This window comes from Sinohyriopsis cumingii, chromosome 9, assembly GCF_028554795.1.
Source record: "Sinohyriopsis cumingii isolate HCF-2022 chromosome 9, ASM2855479v2, whole genome shotgun sequence".
Taxonomy (NCBI): domain Eukaryota; kingdom Metazoa; phylum Mollusca; class Bivalvia; order Unionida; family Unionidae; genus Sinohyriopsis; species Sinohyriopsis cumingii.
In genome coordinates, this window is record NC_142969.1 from 72599787 (window position 1) to 72622010 (window position 22224).

Below are 22224 nucleotides of genomic sequence, written 5' to 3' on the forward strand. Positions count from 1 at the left end.
ATAATAATACTACTTGTCTAATTTATTATTTGGTTTAATTATGAATCTTTCAACGTAGTCTTGGGGGGTTTTGATGACGAAGTCGGCGGTGGGGTTGATGACGGCGTTTTTAATTCGCTTGTCATAATAGCGTTTTAGTTCCCTGTATCGCTTTCCGCCACAATTGATACACAACTGTGATTTTCCTCTTACACCGACGTGGCAAACCAAGCACGGGAGGGGGCCAAGAGAACCATTACGAACGCTTTGTAAATGATACCCGCAGAATTCACCTCTACATGATTTATTGCACGGGGTTGTCGACCCAATCATCAACCATTTGCAGTGATTCATTATACTATATTCTTTCATTTAAATACTTGTTTTAATTATATGGATGAGTTCGAGAGATTGGCAGCAATTAAACCCCGGAAAAATATTAGGTTTAATCTCGATAGAGTCCTCAAGGACACACCAAAAGCGTTAATAAACGATAAAACCCTGTTGAGTAAAATACGCGATTGTATCAATGAATTCAAGCGTGATGGCGCATCTCACAGTTGGTCAACATTTCGAATTGATGGCATTGTTGATGCTACCATGAACGACAACCGCGCAGCAATGATAATATCACAACTTGACAGTAAAAGGTATTTCTTCAGAGTAAAATTCATTGTCCGGGTGGAATCAGGCGATTGGATCATACGTGATAAATTTGAACCAGTTTTCAGCGACAAGAAAACAGTCACTGTCAGCCGCGACTCCAAGCCGGGGTTGTTAACCGGAATTGACAAACCATACTATGAACGAGCGTATCCTGAAACAGCAGTTGTTTATGGAATATACCCGTTAAATAAGAAACCTGATATCGGAAAACTGAAACCGATGAAACAGTCAACTGGGATAAATTGTGTAGCAGAACGAATAATAGAGCATTTTACAAATGCATGTCGAGGAAACAAATTGACTGATTTACGACGTAGCAAAATCAACCAGTGGGAACTAACCGTAAAAGAGCGTGGAGCAACCATCAGCGACATAGCGAGATTAGAAACATCGCTGAGATTTCCAATAACCGTTACAACGATAACCGGTGAAGTATTATACGAATCGAAGTATAAATCGAAGGGAGCCCCAATCAAAATTATTGATCATAACGAACACGCATGGACGCCCGTGATCACAATATTTCCACGGGATAGAACAGTAAAGTATATACCCGAAGAATTCCTGGGAGAACAATTCTCCAAGGACGGTTTTCTCGCGGAGAGGAAACTATTTGATGCTATTGCCTACTTGTGTAAAAACGACCCTGTATCAATGTGGTTACTTCGCAGCGCTGAAAACGATGCGGATACCTTTGATCAGTTTGTAAGACCAAACGGTGAATTATATCGCACTGAAGCATTTCACAACAGGATGAAAAAAACCGCCATAGAATTTGAGGAGCATGATGAACAACTGCTAACAAATTGTTTTACGATTCCATCGGTTGTAGCTCATGTTGCAGCAAGGAAAAATGCGTGGAGACCAACGCGCAGGGAATTTCTACCGGATGTACAATCCAGTTGTTTGGAATACTATCACGGTGGACTATGGAACACTGAATACAACCGCGACGCTATGATCTCGGTTGATATGGTTGCCTGTTATCCAGCGAGTTTTCTCGGGTATGGATCCGCCGCTGAGTACTTTAGACGATTTGGACACCCCAGTCATGAAATGACTCGTGTTGCTATTAATGGACCACTGCCTGATTTTGATTTAACCGGATTCGCTCGCATAGTATCATTTGAATTCGCGGCAGGACTCCATCGCTGTTGCTATATTTGGATCGGTAGACACATGGCTGAAAAGAGATGGCTGCCAATAGCGCTGCTACGGTATATGATTGATTGTAGCATGCTAGTTTCGTTGATTGTCAGTGACGCGATTATATCATACCGGGCACAGACTGAAGTCTGGTTACCAGAACCGGAGCGTCTAGATAGCATAATTGACGAGTCCAGAAAAAACATTGATGCCGACGAGGAATATATCATCGAATGGTCCAGGAGGATATTTAACCAACGAAACCGCGAGGCAAAAGATCTCGGTAGAAGAATAATTGGTAAGTTCACACAAGGTGGAAAAAACCACGACTACAAACGATATTGCTCACGGCTGATTATAGATGACGCAGAATATGATTTCGTAATCAAGGACACAGTGGCAAAAAATAGATACGTGAACTGCAAAACAGCTTTCTTGTCCAATGGAACGAGGTTGGGTACAGTTGTTACCTACAGCGATGGAGACAGCCCGGCGTATCCACATTTGAGGGCGTCTATGCTGGGATATGCCGCTATCAATTTATTCTCGATGATAAATAGATTCCCCGATACCGCGGTTAGAGTAGCCGTTGATTCGTTTTATGTTGACGTAGCGTATAAGGGAAACGTAGCCGAGTTTACTAGTCCGGACGAGAGTTGGGGTACATGGAGAATTAAAAATGAAATACGACGCGATTATTCCCCGTCAGCAGATGTCACCGTTGAGAACAACTACTTACGCGGTGATAAATTGTCAGAATGGTCTAATGCACCATCGTGTTCTGATCCAATTTGTAGACACAAGACGGTTTATTTAAGCGGCTGTGGCGGGTCAGGAAAGACGACTCGGGCAATTGAATTATTTCGAACGCGGGCAAGTATAATCGTGCTTACACCGACTCATAGACTAGCGCGAGAGATAAAACAACGAAATGTTGACGCCGTTACTTATCACAGCTTCTTTCGATACAGCGGCGGTGAGTGGACTCCTGATCGAATGGGTGAAAAATTTATTCCCGACATTATCATCTGGGATGAGATATGTACTGTTTCGTTAGATACTTTACAAATGTTTCTTGAGTGGTTGCTGCGCGCGAATACAGCGGTAATCATGTGTGGGGACCATGGCCAACCACCACCATTTGTCGGCGAGGGTCCACATGATTGGTTAAGGGGTTTTGTGGACTATTATGAAGAAACCGATACTGATTACCGAGCACTTGATGAACAACTGCGCGAGGTTAAGAAATTAATCAGATTACAGCCGGATAGAATTCAATGTGAAATAATTCGCGAGGTGATTCCGGAAACGCCGTTAAATGAATTCTGGGAAACATGGAGACCAAACGATTTGATTGTAGCGAGTAGAAAGATAGTCAGAGACACACTTCAGCGGAAGTTGTTTACGTTGCATAAGGAAAAGTTTCCAACGCGTCCAGTGCCGTTATGTTATAGACCCGCGGACACACGGCGGCAGAACATTGAAGTTGAAATTCCAGCCCCGACAGCGTCGGGGACAAAAAAACAAATTCTCGTGCTGAATGATATCGTGCTCGTTGATATCAGCGTCGTCGAGGACGCGCTACGTGCTGATAAATCCCCGTGGACGCTAGGATACGCAACAACAATACATTCCTCGCAGGGACTAACCATCACGGACACAATTGTTTGGATAGTTGATAATCGCATCGAATGGTCGAATCTAGTCTATCTTGCAGTGTCCAGAGTACGAAGGATAAATCAGCTTCGAAGAATTGTTATTGACGGAGTCAGTGACGGAGTCGCTGACAAGGTCAGTGACGACAAAGTCACCATCGATGCAAGCGTCATTGATAGAAAACTCTCGGGTTACCGCCAACAGGATAAAAAAAAACAGCGGCGTTTTGATATTGATGCCGAATTAATAATCTCGCTACGACAACAACAGAATAATCACTGCGCGAGTTGCAATTGTATAATGAGTTGGCGTTATTCGGATAAAGACACTCGCCAATTTACCGTGGACAGAATCGATAACAGTCTCGGTCATGTCAAAAACAATGTGAGGTTGACCTGTCTTGAGTGTAATAGACGCAACGGCGCTAGTTAAGACCACGCGGGGGTAATTGAGTATCGTTAGGTATCACTTGTAGTTGCTCGCGTGTAAATCCGCGCTGAGGAGCAATTGAATCCAGTCTATAGATCGGTGGTCTACCAGTTGATCGTGTTATCGTTGATATGTTATGTGTGGTAACACTCCAAATAGGATCGGTAGCCCTTTTTTTACCGCCTTCAAGCTCTCCTGGTTCATATAGATATCTAACAGTGACATCGCCAAGAATCGGCTTAGAAACGCTATTTATTTTTAATTTTCCGGGTATATACTCGTATTTAATCGCGTCGCTGGGCTTCATGTTGATTACTCGGGTAATCTCGTTATTTAACGCTGCAATTACACCTGGCAACCTTTTAACCCATTCACGAGATCGTTTTTCTTGGATGAATTCCTTCGCGTATTGATATCCAAATAACCGTTCAGCGAGAGTCCGATTGAATCGTTCAACAATTGCCTGATCACGATGTAGCGCAGTATGACCTCGTCGTATCGCGACGCTATGATGTTTCAGCGTTGATAAAACAGCGCCGCGAAATTCACTACCAGGATCAACTTGTAATAGATTTGGCCAGCGCAGAGGACCTCTTCGATAAATCCGCTCAAACGCATCGGCTACTTCAGTTGCTGACTTTGTTTTCAATGGTTCCGCTTGTTTGTATCGACTCGCAACATCAACTACGGTTAGCGCGTATTTGTAACCGTTGTCATGCGGCAGAAATAGTATATCAGCCTGATGAACTTCATTAGGTACGCTGACATCAAAGCGCGAGAAGTTGATTTGTTTAGGCGGTGGTAGATAGATTTGCCATATAGCCTGTTTGGATAACCAATTAGCCGCAGTGGTCTTTGTTACCTTTGCAGCGCTTGCAAGCTTACCAATTGCGGCCTTCCCCTTCCAGTATCCTCTCGGAGAATAATAGATGGAATCCATCGTTTTTCTTGGATGATTGTTATTAATTACCAGCGCCAATCATTAATTTACCTTTCATAGCCGATTTTACCAACCATGAGGCCAATTTTTCTTTGACGGATTTATCAGGAATAGCATTTAGCGCGTGAATTAATTTTACATCCGCGATATGACGCTGTTGCAGATCGCTACTTTTGTAAGCAACATCATGAGCATGACACGCCTTATCGATAGCGTTTATTGGATACTCACCGGGTTTGGGCTGATTTTGATCATCGAGTCTAATATCTAATCGTGTTCCGGGGCCACAGTAGTTATATCCTGGGAGGTGTTTTTCTCCTGGATACTTTGCCCACGGTGTTCCGGGGAGTTTTGCCAATTTGGCTGCGATGTCACCTCCTCGCTTTTTTTTAAAACATCTCCGGGTCTAATAGAAATAAATCTAAATTTCTTTGTACCGCATTGTACACACTTACCAGTAAGCGCCGATCTGTTATTTCTTGTCGTAACGGTTGTCATATCATTTGTGCCAGTACGCACTCTACACTTCACACAATATAGATCCATAATTTATGTATAGAGATATGAATATAATTGATTTTTCGGCGACTAAAACAAGAGAACCAGTTAAGCATGTTGCAGCGTTACCAAACTCGATCCGGATGATTATCATCGGACCATCTGGATCCGGCAAGACGCAATTGTTACTCAATTTAATAATGAGATGGATGAAGTGGGATAAGTTGTATTTGGTTGCTCCTAGCGTAGATGATCAACGATGCTACGAGGTGTTGAAAGATTTCAACGAGAATGCATCAGCGATCGCTAAAAAGAATGTTATTGAGTTTATTACGGATATCAATGATGCACCGGGTATTGATGATATTGATGGCGACGTTAACAATCTAGTCGTGTACGATGATGTTATGTTAGACAATCAAAAGAACCCAGCTAGGATATTTTCCAGAGGCAGGCATAAAAACACTGACGTGATATATGTCACTCAACGATACACTCAGATTCCAAAAGTAATCAGAGATAACTGCAATATTCTTGCTGTATTCAACGGCGTTGATACACACACGCTACGAAATATTTGGCAGACATGGTGCGGCGGTGACATGGACTTTAATGTTTTTCGAAACTTTTTTAGTCATGCTCAGTCGACCCCACATGGATTCATAACGATAAATTTACATGATCCTCGGACACGATATCGTATCGGACTTGACCAAATATTCGGTTAGTTGTAAATAATTTTCATTGTAAATAACCACTTAGCAGCAGAGGGGGCGATGACATCGACGCGGTCGTCGATGTGCTTACCGGACGCTGACGACACTGGGGATCGGCGCGCAGAAGGTGTTAATTAAACCAAATGACGACGCGACGATCCCCCAACGACGTCGTCGTTTTTTTTTTACCAGGCGCTGACGACACTAGATCGTTGAGTGCAGAAAGTAATAATTAAGCCAAATAACGATTGGACAAAATGTCCGATTCGCCCCCTCTGCTGCTTCAGTTGTAAGATTCGAAACCTTCATATTATATTGTTGAAGAGGAACATATCCATATATCGAATCCATACGGTTTTGATGCAGTATTTATCGTCTTTATCTGATTTCGGCTCAATATATTTTTTAATTATTTACATTCATAGGTGTTAACTACAAAGCGATCCATCAATCTTGCGTACATGTCACCTACGATATTAACACGTCCCTCGTCCAGGAAATGCCCGTTCAAGTCATCAAGAATCTTAGTCATTTCACTATAGTGCCTAATAGCATTCTCCTAAGTCATGTATACACATAATAAGCATCGAGGTTTGGGAACGAAAATAACAAGCCTTTGTGCCCATGATTATGTCTCTTACGTTTTCCATTGGTACAGTTTATGGTTCAATTGCTTTTTTTTAGGCTTACTCGAGATCCATTATTTGCCACATTAGGAATATATATCATTATCTTATCCAATGTGCTCTTTTAATAGAAAGAAAAAGCACGTTATTTCTGATTTCTACAAGTTAAAAAAAAGCAACAGAATTGTCACGTTGTGTAAGAAAATTTATTAACAATTCCTGCTCATGTTTATAAATGTCGTCTGATAGAATTTGTAGTTCAAAGTACTTAGGGTAATGTTCATACGTGTTATATATTATTACGATTTTGGACCTATTCTGAAACAAAGAAAATACCTTTTTATGAATTAGCCATTGCGTTAACTTCAGATTCGCGGTTGCTTCCTTTGAAGAAAGTTGCCGTTGGGCGAGAAACTCTGGTTATTTGCACTCAGCAGTGATGTCACTTGTCGGCTTAGGCGTGGAGGCCGGAAACTCGACATTGTAACACCTCAGTGATGCCACATCAGACCGTTTTCAAAGGGACCACCAGTATCCAATAAGACCTAAGATGGTCGAATTTTAGGTGGATGTCTCACAAAGCCAGACATAATTCTGTTTCGTTTATTGTGAAAGAGTGAGTGCATGTCTGGAAATTGAAGGGAGCAGGTCATAGGGAAACTGGAGACTAGACTGCGCTCCGAGTGCTAACGTTATCGCTCGTTAAAAGGAGCGGAAATTTAGTTCTAGGAACTTCAGAAGAGATTGGAACAAATGATTCAGAGGTGAAATATCTCTGTCTGAATATGTATCACTTTCTAAGTGTCGTAAGATTTATCTGTTATTATGCCCATTTAATTTAGTAACAGTTTAATCTTCCATGTATAGCTGACGTATCAACATGTCGTAATGTAGTATATAGCGAATTAGTTATTGTTGTTATAGGGTTTAACGCCATTTTTCAGCACAATATAGGCTATACATGGCGGCCAGTATTAATGGTGGAGGAAGAACCCGGGAAAACCCCGGAAAGAACTACCGACCCACGAGAAGCTACCGGCAAGCTTTCTCACATATCAACACTTTACCGAGCCCGAGACTCGAACGCAAGCAGACAGAGGTGAGATGGCAGTGATCCGTGACGGAGAGCCCTTTAGACCACTCGGCCAACTCTGGGCCCCTAGCGAATTAGTAATATTCAAGATTAATATATGTCGTTGTTAGGATAAATCGAAGTGGATGGTGTAATCCGCTACGATGTTGCATCGTGGTACAGAACTGAATTTAATAGTAAGTAGTTAGACCTTGTACTTGCTGTATTTGACTTTATAGTTGTGGATTCTTCGGAGTTACTCGTTGTTGGCCTTGTGCATGTATCATTAGGCATCTATATTTGTATGCGTCTTTTATGATTTGTAAGGTAGGAAATGCGTAGGAATATTGTTGATGTTGAGAGTTATTATAGAGAGAATTAGGGATATGTATGTATATATCAGAAGTCATGATACTGTTGTCGTTATATCCTTTTATTTAGAATGACCGTGTGTGGAATATTTAGATATGAGCGTATGAGTTGACCTAATGATTTAATTACCATTATGCTAATAACTGATCTGTAAGAGTGTGTTAAGTCTTCTGTGTTCGAACAAGGAGGCACCATTGTACGTCCCTTCTAATCCATGGGAAGCTTTCTGGCTGAGAACGGACGCCACTCGAAGATTTGACAAGGTGAACCGGAAACGGAACGAGGGTATCGGACGTACCGACAATAAGGACAGAGATAATGGAAACTAGGGTACCGGAAGTAGCAACAAGGAGGAACGATAGAACAAAAACGAGGGTATTGGAAGTACCGACAAGGGTATCTGGGAACGGAATGCAAGGCGGAAGTTACATATGAGTAACATAGAATGGACACAGGAAGGAAACACTCTCATCTTTAATTTCACTGGATGAAATAATTGCCAATTTAGAAAGGTCGTGGGTTGATTGGCAGCAATTGTATTGAAAATTGTCCTGTATTTGCTGAATACTGTCATATAGTTTATTCAATTGTTATACATTTCACCTTATTAATTTTATATTTTAACACCTAATCCGTCGGCTTTGCTGACTGGGGGCTCGGAACTATTCAACATTTAAATTGTCCATCCTTCTCCGGGTTTAGTATTAATTTCGTAGGGGACACGTGACAAAACTAAAGACAGATCTGTTCTAAATTCTCTGATTGGAAGAGTTCACGGACAAGGTCTTGTATTGTAGGGTCAAATAAATCCCAATCTGATTTATTTTGAACACTTATAAACCTTTCATGTCGGACGACTAATTGGTGATTTTAGCCAAGCCTGTGTAAAAGTATTTAGGGACACGTGCGATTCTCAGAGACTTTTGTTTTCAGGTTCGTTGCTTTTATCGGAGACGTCTTCTGTTGTGCTAGTGTTCTTATTCAAGGATTATAGTGTTAATGTTCCAAGCCGATGTGTCAAAATGGCAACATACGTAGTCTTAGAACCCGCGGCAGTAGGAACAGTTTCGTCTTTGTAAAATAGAGGGTATTCATTTATTAGTGGACAGTAACCATTCAAACCTACAAGGTCGTGGTTAATCAATGTCTAACTGATAAGCCTTGTGTACATCACAACAGTGATCTTATTGCGATATAAATCCCTTATTGCTTATGAAAATGATGCTAATCAGGAAAATAATTTGTATCATATATTTATATTTACTATCTTCCGGGTGACATCAGAGTAACGAGAAATACACTTACTCATTGTCGAGCAGGAATACCTGAAATAACCCGTGTTTCAGAGGGCTATTAGTGAAACTGATGCCACACTAGACACAGCTTGTTACCTTGTGTCATCATCTAATCGACACCTCTAAAGAGGACTTGACAATCATTTGGAAGATCTTTGATTGACTCCATGCTACAAATCTGACGGCTAATTTATGTACAAGTGAGTTTTGTCGCGCTTGTGTCACATTATTAGGACTTATTGACGGACATAGTCAAGTTAAACATATCAAATTTAAGGCTTTCTCTGAATTGCCATTTCCTATTAAAAGAAATAAACTGGTGTGATTTTGGGTTTAGCTGGATACTGTGGCAAATTTTAAAAATATTTTTCCATAATTACCGAGCCTCTGAAAAATGTGTTGCCTGATAAATCTAAGAATCATTGGTCTGACTTGTGTAGCAATCTTATGAAAAGTAAAGACAATAGTTAGAACTGCACCAGAATTTTCAGCTCCAAATTTCAGTCCATTATTTGCAATGAATGCTGACGCAAGTGACGTAAGGATTGGTGGAGTATTAATTCAAGAAGACAAAATTTGTGTGGATCCTTCAGTATGTTTCTTTTTTATTCTAAAGAACTAAACAAGCAATAGAGAAATTATTCCACAAAGGAAAAGGAATATTTGGTTTTGATATTAGCTTGGGAACATTTTGAAGTGTTAGTTCAACTCCTTCTCTGATTATTATATTCAATGATCACAACCACATTACTTTGATTATCAAAAGAAAAAAACGAATATCATAGATTGTTGTGATGGAGTTTGATTCAAGAATACAATATTGACATCAGACAGGTCATATGGTAAGATAACACGATTGCAGATGTACTCTCACGTGTATAGAAGTACCATAGTGCTTTCTTTTGCGTGCATTTTGTGTCAATGATAAGATATCTTCCTATTCCACTAAGTTGTTGGAAACGTTCAGTCGTCAGTATTGATCTGCATAATTTCGAACGTTCTTAGGGTTCGATTAGGAACTTCATCTCCTTCGCAGACCAATTCGTTTCAGGGATCTGTGTACAAGCTGTGCTTCTGCAGGTCATTGGGTACATTTCCCAGATGATGAACAGTGATTTCTCGCTTTGCTGTTATTTTAAACTGGCCAGTCATTTAGGTATCGGTATTGGAAGGTTGTGTGTTTTGATGCATGAATGTTTTGATACTAAAAGTTTTAAAATGAAGTAAAATAAATTGAAAAAATTGAAAATACTACAAACATTAAAATATTTTAACCAAATTCACAGAACTGTACGTATTTGAAAAACAAATAACTGTAATTCAAAATTACAGCAAACAAATGGAAACAAAGCTATATATAAAAATTATGTATTTTAATTTTAAAAAGCAATAAAGCTGATGATAGCAATTAAGAATAAAACCGATAATCTAACTTTTCACACCAAAAAAATCCTTAGGTAAATTACAAATCAAAGGAAGAAACAAATATAACAGTGAACTAAACGAAACTGTAAAATCTAAAACGTCTAAACAACAATAATAAAAGAAACTAATAAAACAAATTTGAAGCATTTTTATGCCCCCCGAAAATAAAAAAATAAACTATTGAACACGTGTACAACAAATTTAAAAACTTTTAAAAATGAGAAAGTACAAATTATGAAAAAAGTTTCAGTTGTTTTAAAATATCTCTTCAAAATAATTTTAGGGTCAATATATATCAACATACTAAAAAAAAAGTTTTAAACAAGTTCAAGAAAATTTAAAGTGTTAACCGTTTTAGATAAAGGTTTTGGGTGAAATCATTATATTTTTTAATTTTCCCAGCATATAGATTTTACCTTTCAAAAAAGATAATTATTTATGTTTAAGAAGTTTAATTTGAGAAAACAAAACAAAAGCGGAATTGTATCTTATTTTAAATAAAAAGAAAATTGACAATTAATATAGTACAGCTTCTACCGTGGATATTTTACAAACCTCGATAATAAAAATAAAAAACATATATAAATATGGAGCCCTATCATAACAAATGTCAGGTTTGTGGAAATATTAGGAACTAATCTAAATATGGACAGTAAACAAATATCGGCACATAATCTAATGTAAATTTTAAAACCTTTTATGCTTGATAATCCATAAACACCACTCAAGTTTATAGAAAACAATGAAAAAAAGTTTTGCATACAATATCAAATTCCGACTTTGACTCTGTATGCATCTGAACGCATGTTTGGGTGCATGAACTGATGAAAGGCTGTATAGACGCTCGCACACGTACGTACGGACGGACGTACGTGTGTATGTATGCATGTATGTATCTATGTATGTATGTATGTGTGTAGGTAGGTAGGTAGGTAAGTAGGTAAGTAGGTAGTTAGGTAGGTATGTTCATGTGAGTGTTTAAATGTATGTTCATGGCATTCATTAACGTTTCGTTATTGTGATGTTAATACACAGCTCGCTCATTTAGTCAATAAAGAACCTTCACAAAGAGTCCCTGTGCATAACTATATGTCCATAATAAATGTACATTATTACCTCTCAATAATAAATGTACATGGCTACCTCTCAATAATAAATGTACATGATTACCTCTCAATAATAAATGTACATGATTATCTCTCAATAATAAATGTACATGATTACCTCTCAATAATAAATGTACATGATTACCTCTCAATAATAAATGTACATGATGACCTCTCAATAATACATGTACATGATTACCTCTCAATAATACATGTACATGATTACCTCTCAATAATACATGTACATGATTACCTCTCAATAATAAATGTACATGATTACCTCTCAATAATAAATGTACATGATTACCTCCCAATAATACATGTACATGATTACCTCTCAATAATAAATGTACATGATGACCTCTCAATAATACATGTACATGATTACCTCTCAATAATACATGTACATGATTACCTCTCAATAATACATGTACATGATTACCTCTCAATAATACATGTACATGATTACCTCTCAATAATAAATGTACATGATTACCTCCCAATAATACATGTACATGATTACCTCTCAATAATAAATGTACATGATGACCTCTCAATAATACATGTACATGATTACCTCTCAATAATACATGTACATGATTACCTCTCAATAATACATGTACATGATTACCTCTCAATAATAAATGTACATGATTACCTCTCAATAATACATGTACATGATGACCTCTCAATAATACATGTACATGATTACCTCTCAATAATACATGTACATGATTACCTCTTAATAATACATGTACATGATTACCTCTCAATAATACATGTACATGATTACCTCTCAATAATACATATACATGATTACCTCTCAATAATAAATGTATGGAGTGACCTGTATGTAATAAATGTGCCGAATGCTTGTCTATAATAAATGTACATGGCTACCTCTCAATAATACATGTACATGATTACCTCTCAATAATACATGTACATGATTACCTCTCAATAATAAATGTACATGATTACCTCTCAATAATAAATGTACATGATTACCTCTCAATAATACATGTACATGATGACCTCTCAATAATACATGTACATGATTACCTCTCAATAATACATGTACATGATTACCTCTCAATAATACATGTACATGATTACCTCTCAATAATACATGTACATGATTACCTCTCAATAATACATATACATGATTACCTCTCAATAATAAATGTATGGAGTGACCTGTATGTAATAAATGTGCCGAATGCTTGTCTATAATAAATGTACATCATTACCTCTCAATGATAAATGTACATGATTACCTCTCAATAATAAATGTACATTATTACCTCTCAATAATAAATGTACATGGCTACCTCTCAATAATAAATGTACATGATTACCTCTCAATAATAAATGTACATGATTACCTCTCAATAATAAATGTACATGGCTACCTCTCAATAATAAATGTACATGATTACCTCTCAATAATAAATGTACATGATTACCTCTCAATAATAAATTTACATGATTACCTCTCAATGATAAATGTACATGGCTACCTCTCAATAATAAATGTACATGATTACCTCTCAATAATAAATGTACATGATTACCTCTCAATAATAAATGTACATGGCTACCTCTCAATAATAAATGTACATGATTACCTCTCAATAATAAATGTACATGATTACCTCTCAATAATAAATTTACATGATTACCTCTCAATAATAAATGTACATGATTACCTCTCAATAACAAATGTACATGGCTACCTCTCAATAATAAATGTACATGGCTACCTCTCAATAATAAATGTACATGATTACCTCTCAATAATACATATACATGATTACCTCTCAATAATAAATGTATGGAGTGCCCTGTATGTAATAAATGTGCCGAATGCTTGTCTATAATAAATGTACGTAATTACCTGTCTACAATACAGGTTCGGAATTCCTGTCTATAATAAATATACGGAATTCCTGTCTATAATAAATATACGGAATTCATGTCTATAATAAATATACGGAAGTCCTGTCTATTATAAATGTACGTAATTCCTGTCTATAATAAATATACGGAATTCCTGTCTATAATAAATATACGGAATTCCTGTCTTAAAAAAAATGTACAGAATTCCTGTCTCTACTAAATGTACGGAAATCTATAAATATCACACAAGTATAAAAATCATCGGTTAATTTTGTGCAGAAAAATTATAACGTGAACAAAACTTGAGTTTAGATTGGTACATCACCTCCTTCATGTGTGAAAACTAATGCAATTTACTAAGAGATCATAGGATAACTATTTTCAAGTTTGACAAGCAAAATCTAAAACGTTTTCTACAAAATACAAACTATTTTTTATAGCAGCGAAAATGCATCGAAATAAGAGCCCAATCCACGAATGTTTTTTTTTCTTCTTCGGGGTGCTGGCAGTAAGTTTCATTTTAGTGTTTTAAAAACATACATGAGTCTATTGTACCGAGCATCAGAGAAGACAAATTGTTTCATACACAATAACAGTACACGTCGAATCTGATGAAAATAAACATCCGTCTTTAGCCAGAAGAAAATAGGCAACGATGTTGCTTCTCCTCTCGAGAAATCCACATTTATGTGCGTAAATTACAATATTTTCTATGTCAAACATGCTCTTTAAAAAGTACCAGACATTTTGAGATAAAACGCATTACAAACGCATCCCATTGCAAACATATTGCACACAGTAATCGCATCTTATGAGATTGTGGGACTAATGCCAAAAGATGTGCAGTTGAGAACGTTATGTGATTGTGGTCAGTGTAAAAGCACACTATCATTGAAGCTAAATTAAATAGTTTTTTTGGCTGAAAATAAATCGCAAAATAATAGGAACAAAAAAGTAATATTGCCTGGGGCGGGGAAATTAATCACTTCTTCCACTTCACAGTGAATTGTTACTGCATTAGTAATCTTATTACGCATTTTTACTAAGATAAAAATGAATGAGACATCAGATCTTGTACCGAAGGCCTCTTCTTGTCGACTTGAAACATCGGGTCCAAAAATTCCTTCATGACATCGGATATAGTAAACTGTTCTTGGGCTACATCGAGGGGAGATACATCATATCCTATCCTCAGTAGAGCTGTGTAGGGTGGGTAGGGGTACCATGGTCTTTGTGCCGTTGCCAGCTCTATGATTGTGCAGCCCAGGCTCCTAATTTAGTAGGAAGAGTCTTTTATTTGAATAATGATGTCCTTTATTCTTTCTTTTTAACACTATAAAGGCTAAAAGTGTAATAATTGATACGAACGTTTCAATTATCACACACACACACACACACACACACACACATATATATATATATATATATATATATATATATATATATATATATATATATATATATATATGATAAATGTGTATATAAATGGTGATAGCACCATATACAAAGTTTCTAGAGGTAATTAAAATCATTTGACTAACCATCACAAAAGAAAATTTCGTGGAAAGTTCCAAATGTCTTAAGCTGTTATTACGAACTGGCTATTCTCATTGACCGTGCACAGTACAACATAAAACCATGTTAGTTGTCATGATACGGAACATGTAAAGGCTGAAATATGAAGCCAAAACATAAGTCATATTAAAAATTATTGATTTTCTTGTATTGTTTTTTGGCTGAAATTTTTTAACATAAAGACTGAAAGATATGGCGACTTAATGGGAGGTTATGTTAACAGGAAAAACAACACCACCACCCCAAAAATAAAACTAACAAAAATAAACAAGATTATGACACAATGTGTTAGAGGCAAGAAAAATAAAATATATGGTAAGTAAAAGAACGGAGAAATACCAGATATCTGTCTTTACGTCATATTTCTTTCCCTTTACAACTTCCGGTGACGACCAAAAGGAAGATCCAACGCTAGTTGTGCAACCTCTGCTAGCAAAAGTATGAGTCTCAAGTGTAGTGGAAAGACCGATGTCACACAGCTTGGTGTTCATGTCACTGTCTAGAAGGATGTTTGACGCTGGAAAAGAATAATAACAATGAGAGAGAGAGAGAGAGAGAGAGAAAGAGAGAGAAAGAGACCAAAACCTGGTGATACCGCAATACCCTCAATACCAATTTTGGCTAGTCCCGAAATGTTCCTTTTTTAATATCATTATTACTTTCATCAATAAATCGATACTTATAAGCCCTGAACATCGAGAGACATTTCGATCCCAGCTTTTAAATAAAACGCTTAAATGTACACCATAATGCCATTCAAAAGAACGAGTTATCAAGGCATTAAACCTCGTTACATGTATCGATAACTAAATGTCATTTAGATGAGACAATGCATACCTGTCTATTATCTGACTGGGATTGAAACTAATTATTTATAGGAATGATTAACAGAACATGGGTTACTTGTTTTTTTTTAAATATAAAAATCAAGGCTTTGTTAACGACGTATGTGGCCTCGATGTTGGTGCTTTAACGACGGAGACAGACAATGCAGTATTCTAAAGTTCTGACTCACTCAAATTATTTTCAATGGAGACAAAATCATTACGTGCACGTACTTAAGTAGCCATGTCACGATTGTATTCACTCACAGCATGACTCGATTGTCTTCACTCACAACATGACACGATTGTCGTCACTCACAACATGACTCAGTTGTCTTCACATACAACATGATTCGATCATCTTCAATAACAACATGATTCGATTGTCTTCACTCCCAACACGATTCGATTGTCTTCACTCCCAACATGACTCGGTTGTCTTCACTCCCAGCATAATTCGATTGTCTTCACTCCCAACACGATTCGATTGTCTTCACTCCCAACATGACTCGATTGTCTTCACTCCCAACACGATTCGATTGTCTTCACTCCCAACATGACTCGATTGTCTTCACTCCTAACACGATTCGATTGTCTTCACTCTCAACACAATTCGATTGTCTTCACTCCCAATATGATTCGATTGTCTTCACTCCCAACATGACTTGATTGTCTTCACTCCCAACATGACTCGATTGTCTTCACTCCCAACATGACTCGATTGTCTTCGCTCCTAACAAGATCCGATTGTCTTCACTCCCAACACGACTCGATTGTCTTCATTCCCAACATGACTCGATTGTCTTCACTCACAATATGACTCGATTGTCTTCACTCACAACATGACTCGACTGTCTTCACTCACAACACGAGTCGATTGTTTTCACTCACAACATGATTCGATTGTCTTTACTCACAACATGACTCAATTGTCTTCACTCACAGCACGACTCCATTGTCCTCACTCACAATATGACGCAATTGTCTTCACTAACAACGTGACTCGACTGTCTTCACTCACAAAGTAATTCGATTGTCTTCACTCGCAACATGACTCGATTGTCTTCACTTACAGCATGACTCGATTGTCTTCACTCACAACATGACTGAATTATATTCACTCGCAACATGATTTCATTGTCTTCACTCACAACATGACTCGATTGTCCTCACTCACAATATGACTTTATTGTCTTCACTCACAACATGACTCGATTGTCTTCACTTACAACATGACTCGATTGTCTTCACTCACAACATGACTGAATTATATTCACTCGCAACATGATTTCATTGTCTTCACTCACAATATGACTCGATGGCCTTCACTCACAGCAGTGGTGTTTCGAATACAGTGCTACGGATGAAAATTGTCACTACTGGTAATCGAATACGCTCAGAAACCCTTCTGCTGAAAAGAGCATGTGACTAATTTGCTGGCGAGATGCATAACTAAAAAGAAATCTTAGACGACTACACTTATGCTCATTAAATGGATCAATAGAGGAAACAAACAGGTAAGCCGTCAGGAGAGACAACTCATCGTGTTTTTAGGCAATGCTACATCACACCGACCGGATCCCTGTCTAAGTCACGTGACTTTAAACGTGTGTCGCTCTTTCATCAAAGCAAACACACCGATGATGAATATTATGATGATAATGTATGTTCTCAGTTGCCTGGCAGTAATATGATATTCCCTAAAATTTCTTGTAAAGAGTTTAAAATCTTCGCAATCGCTCAGGATAACCCTTGTTTTGGCTCTGGCTCAAGAAATGGAACATTAACACAAGCCATATTAAATCAGAAAAACGATGTAAACAAGCAGACGCACTGCTGGATCATTTGTTTTTGGTCATACGCTGGTATAGAATGACGACGGCATTTATCTCGTCCCGTAGCGAACAACGGACAATCGTCATGAAATAATGAAGTGATTTTTCTCATATCACGGTTGATTGCAATGGTAATAAATCATTAAAAGACTGGTTTTGAAATGTATTATTTTTCTTGTCAAAATTTCGTAGGGTCGTGTTAGCATCTATGCGTCAGCTAAGAAACAACAAACAACGCTCCATGCCTTCATCAAGCTATATTCTTGAACTGTGAACAATAAGAATTATACGGAATATTTAAACATTGTAGAGTACCATACCAATGGACTTTAGTAAAGCTGTTAAGGTGCCGTATCTCATTTTATCAGAAACTTTTTGCGGTGAGGACAATATTTTTCCTTGGATGAACTGTATCTATTGGTGTGACTAGATACGATTTTCGGTAGGAACGTATATTATAATTCTTCATTAAATACATGTTTTTAAAATAGAATACAAAAGATAACAACTTTTTTTTTTATTTTGTTGCATTTGTACACACGCGGGCATTGAGGTTTTCGTAACTGCTTTCTATCTTTGCCTGTCTGTCTTTCTGTCGTCACATAAGCACTCAGAAAGATACTCTTTAACACATCTGCAAAAGCCTCAGTAAACTGAAAATTTCACAAAGCTGAAGAAAAACTTTTGCATTCTAAGGGGTTTCGGTTTTAAGGATTTTCACTATATATATATATATATATATATATATATATATATATATATATATATATATATATATATATATATATATATATATATATATATATCAGACATAACATTATAGCGAATATCAGCATGTCACTAATTCTGCATGAAACAGAAGCGGATATAAGCGTTAACAATTATTAAAATTATACAGGCTGATCATGGCACATTCTGTGTATTAAATATACAAACAAAGTCTATTATTTAAAACTTTTTCCGTACGACAAGATGTTTGAGATCAATCGTGTCATTTGCAAAAGAAATCCTTCACTGTTGATTTTACGGCAAGTCGCAAATCACTGATGATTTGCTAAAGTCAGTTTATCGTTTTGTTTCATGGGGTGACTATAACGATTGTCAGAATTTTGTCAGTTTTGTCCTCTATGATTCATACAAAAAAATCACTAATAAAAAAGAGAATAATGTCGCATCCACGTCAATCCACATTCACGTCAATTTTGATCCAAACGAATTTGCATCCACGTAAATTAACATCAACGTAAATTTACATCCTCGTGAATTTAGACCCACGTCAGTTTACCTACACGTCAATCTCCATCCACGTCAATCTTAATCCAAGTCAATTTAGATCCACGTAAATCTACATCCACGTCAATCTTAATCCAAGTCAATTTACATCCATGTCAATCTACATCAACGTCAATTTACATTCTCGTCAATCTAGATCCACGTCAATTTAAATGCACGTCAATCTACATCAACGTCAATTTACATCCAATATCTTTCAGGTTTATAATTTACGAAACTTTCAGATAACAAGCGTTGTTATTATGCAATGTTCGTGTTATTTCAAGCTGTACATTATTGATGATTTTATTAAAGCCGAAATTCTTGAGAATGAAATTCTGCTTCCAATCCAAAGCTTCGTTATCTCGACTACCTACACTTGTGTAGACTTGTGATGAAAAGGATAACATCATATACGATGACGTTTTCATTAGAACTAAACCAGTTTACATGAAAGGTCTCACATATTATTTACAACGGATGTTCTCAGTAGTTGTTGTAGTTCTTTACTCTTTATTTATTTTTCTAAACATAAGTATGTATATGCAACTTATAACTCTGGCTATTATATGATATAGTAACTACGTTTGGTCATAATTTAGTACAAAAAGTTTTTTTTTCTCTTAAAATATTTAGACCTACGGAGATATCCATCGAACATAAACTGTTGCATAAGGCAAATTGTCCGTGGCAAGAATGTGTCTAAAATTTCATTAGCATTCACATATTCGATATGTTTCATTACAATTGTCGGTGGGCGGATATGAAAACGAATTACCTTTGAGGTCCCTGTGAACAATACCACGAGCGTGAAGAAAGGCTAACCCCTCGAGTACCTGACGAGTAAGTCCCAAGGCATAATTGTCTTTCAAAGCGCCGTTACTTTTCAGATAGTCCTCTACGGAGCGCTGAAACAATTGAATCGGATGATACAGTTATGATAGCATCATGGCCCCTTAAGTTCATATATGCGGGAACAAAAATTAAAAGGAAAGAACGTGTAATATTGTCAAATATAAAAATAATCACCTGCCTTCAACGACCAAAATTAACATATGAGCACTAAAGTATGAACCTGTTCATTTTCAAGATATTAAAAAAAAATTAATTATGTTTTATTGTAAAATAAACACAACAAAAGAGTTTATGTTTCTTTATTTTAATTCGGCTTTTAAAGGGAAAACAATTTTCCTAAATCGACATAATATATAATTGTATTATGGATGATTGTCCAGGTTATTTAAAAAAACCTTAAGCCATTTATCACTCACAAAGTTCAGTTCTCAATTAAATTCAGAAACTTCACTCGATTTTTCTATTTAGAGAAATTGGTAATATATAAATATTGAAATAATTATTGCAGTATTTAAAATTCCACATGAATGTGAGTTTTACAAACTATCATAAAATGTGGGTGTATGTGTGTGACACATATTTTTAACTTAACTTTAACATTTGTTTCAGTCTTATCGCTACGACGTCTGCAGTGTGGTATTTTATATAGATGTCTAGCACTGGAGCATCACGCTGCAGACATGTAACATCATGTCCCACCTAGTCACATTATCCCGATACCAAGCTTACCAGTCCTAACCCTAACCTCACAATACTCAGCACCAAGAGAGGCAGCTGCTAGTACCATTGTTTGTAAGTCTTCGGTATGTCTCGACCGGGGTTCGAACCGGCAACCTCCCATACCAGAGGTGGACAATCTAACTACTTTAGCCACCGGAGCTGTCAAGTATCAAAATATATCCGATTTTCCAAATGGTTTCTCTCTCCGGAAACGGATCCTGGTCCGCATATTAACGTTTTGGTTAAATATTCAAAGACTGGACGGCACCGACCAGATAAATACCAAGCCAGTTAATCTGACCTCAGAACATTGTTATGTATTATCTTTGCTTCTTGACAAAAACGTACATTAGAGATCAACTTTTTTCCTTCGTCCAGTGACGATTTTGATACATAATTTTGGAAGCGAATGTTTGTCAAGACTGAAAGAAATTTGAGTTTCTTCAGGCATCTTGTTTAGTACTCCGTTTTAAAGACATGCCATATAGCTTTTTTCTTTCTTTCTTTCTTTCTTTCTTTCTTTTTATCTTTGTTAGCATTATTTAACTAAAATAAATATTCTCACCGTTGGGTCATGTTTTAACCTGCAAATAGTGTGTGGCCAATCTTTGTTTCAGATGGAGTTAAGGATAATATGTATGTAAATTTGATTTGGTTTATATTTCATATAATTGAATTGTATGTTTGTAAGTTTTAAATTTTTTTCATCACATGTCAAAGTAATGTAATCTCTTTTACTTGACTTGGCTTTTTCTTTCTTCAGAAAATCTAGTTTGACCTGTATTTTTTCATAAAAACCTAATAAAAGAATCAATGTTTCCATTTTAGACTATGATCCCGACCTTGATTCAGAAATCACTGAGACAAGTCAGCTACTTTCTATTATTTTTTTCTCGGAGTAAAATCATTGGTTCTTATCAAGGTCATACTGGGAATACATGACTTTAGATATGTAAACAGCCTATATTTCCCGATTCTGGGTTTTCCGAAATTGCGCAGTAGTTACATTTAATTGTGATGTTTTGAGAGCTATTTCTCAGTTAGGCTTTTACACTGGAAATTATTTGTTCGTAACCAGTTTGTAGTTACATATTTGGATTCTAAAAGATTAATTCTTTTTCCCTGGAAATATTTGAGTGCTCATACAAAATTCTTAGACAAAGACTTCTTTTTAAATTTTATTCGGAACACTGAAATATTGTTTGTGGATCAAGAAAGAACTGTAGACACATCCATAATATAACGGCTACAGTATAGATCATCGCATTCCATTTTGTATTTTTCGTCGGGACTCGAAATTGAATTTATTTGAACATTT

General features: G+C 36.7%; 1 protein-coding gene across 2 annotated transcripts in view; it reads right to left on the reverse strand.

Moving 5' to 3' along the window:
* Nucleotides 1–13191: 13191 nt before the first annotated feature.
* The window catches only part of LOC149792016 (unconventional myosin-Ic-like), a 41317-nt gene continuing 32284 nt past the window's right edge, over nucleotides 13192–22224 (reverse strand). For both annotated transcript variants that reach the window (XM_089970510.1, XM_089970509.1), the window contains exons 22-24: nucleotides 20110–20239; nucleotides 15740–15917; nucleotides 13192–15096 (exon numbers count right to left, since the gene is read on the reverse strand). In XM_089970510.1, coding sequence (XP_089826636.1) covers nucleotides 14868–15096; nucleotides 15740–15917; nucleotides 20110–20239 — 537 coding nt within the window. In that variant the 3' untranslated portion in view covers nucleotides 13192–14867. The remainder of the gene's footprint in view (nucleotides 15097–15739; nucleotides 15918–20109; nucleotides 20240–22224) is intronic.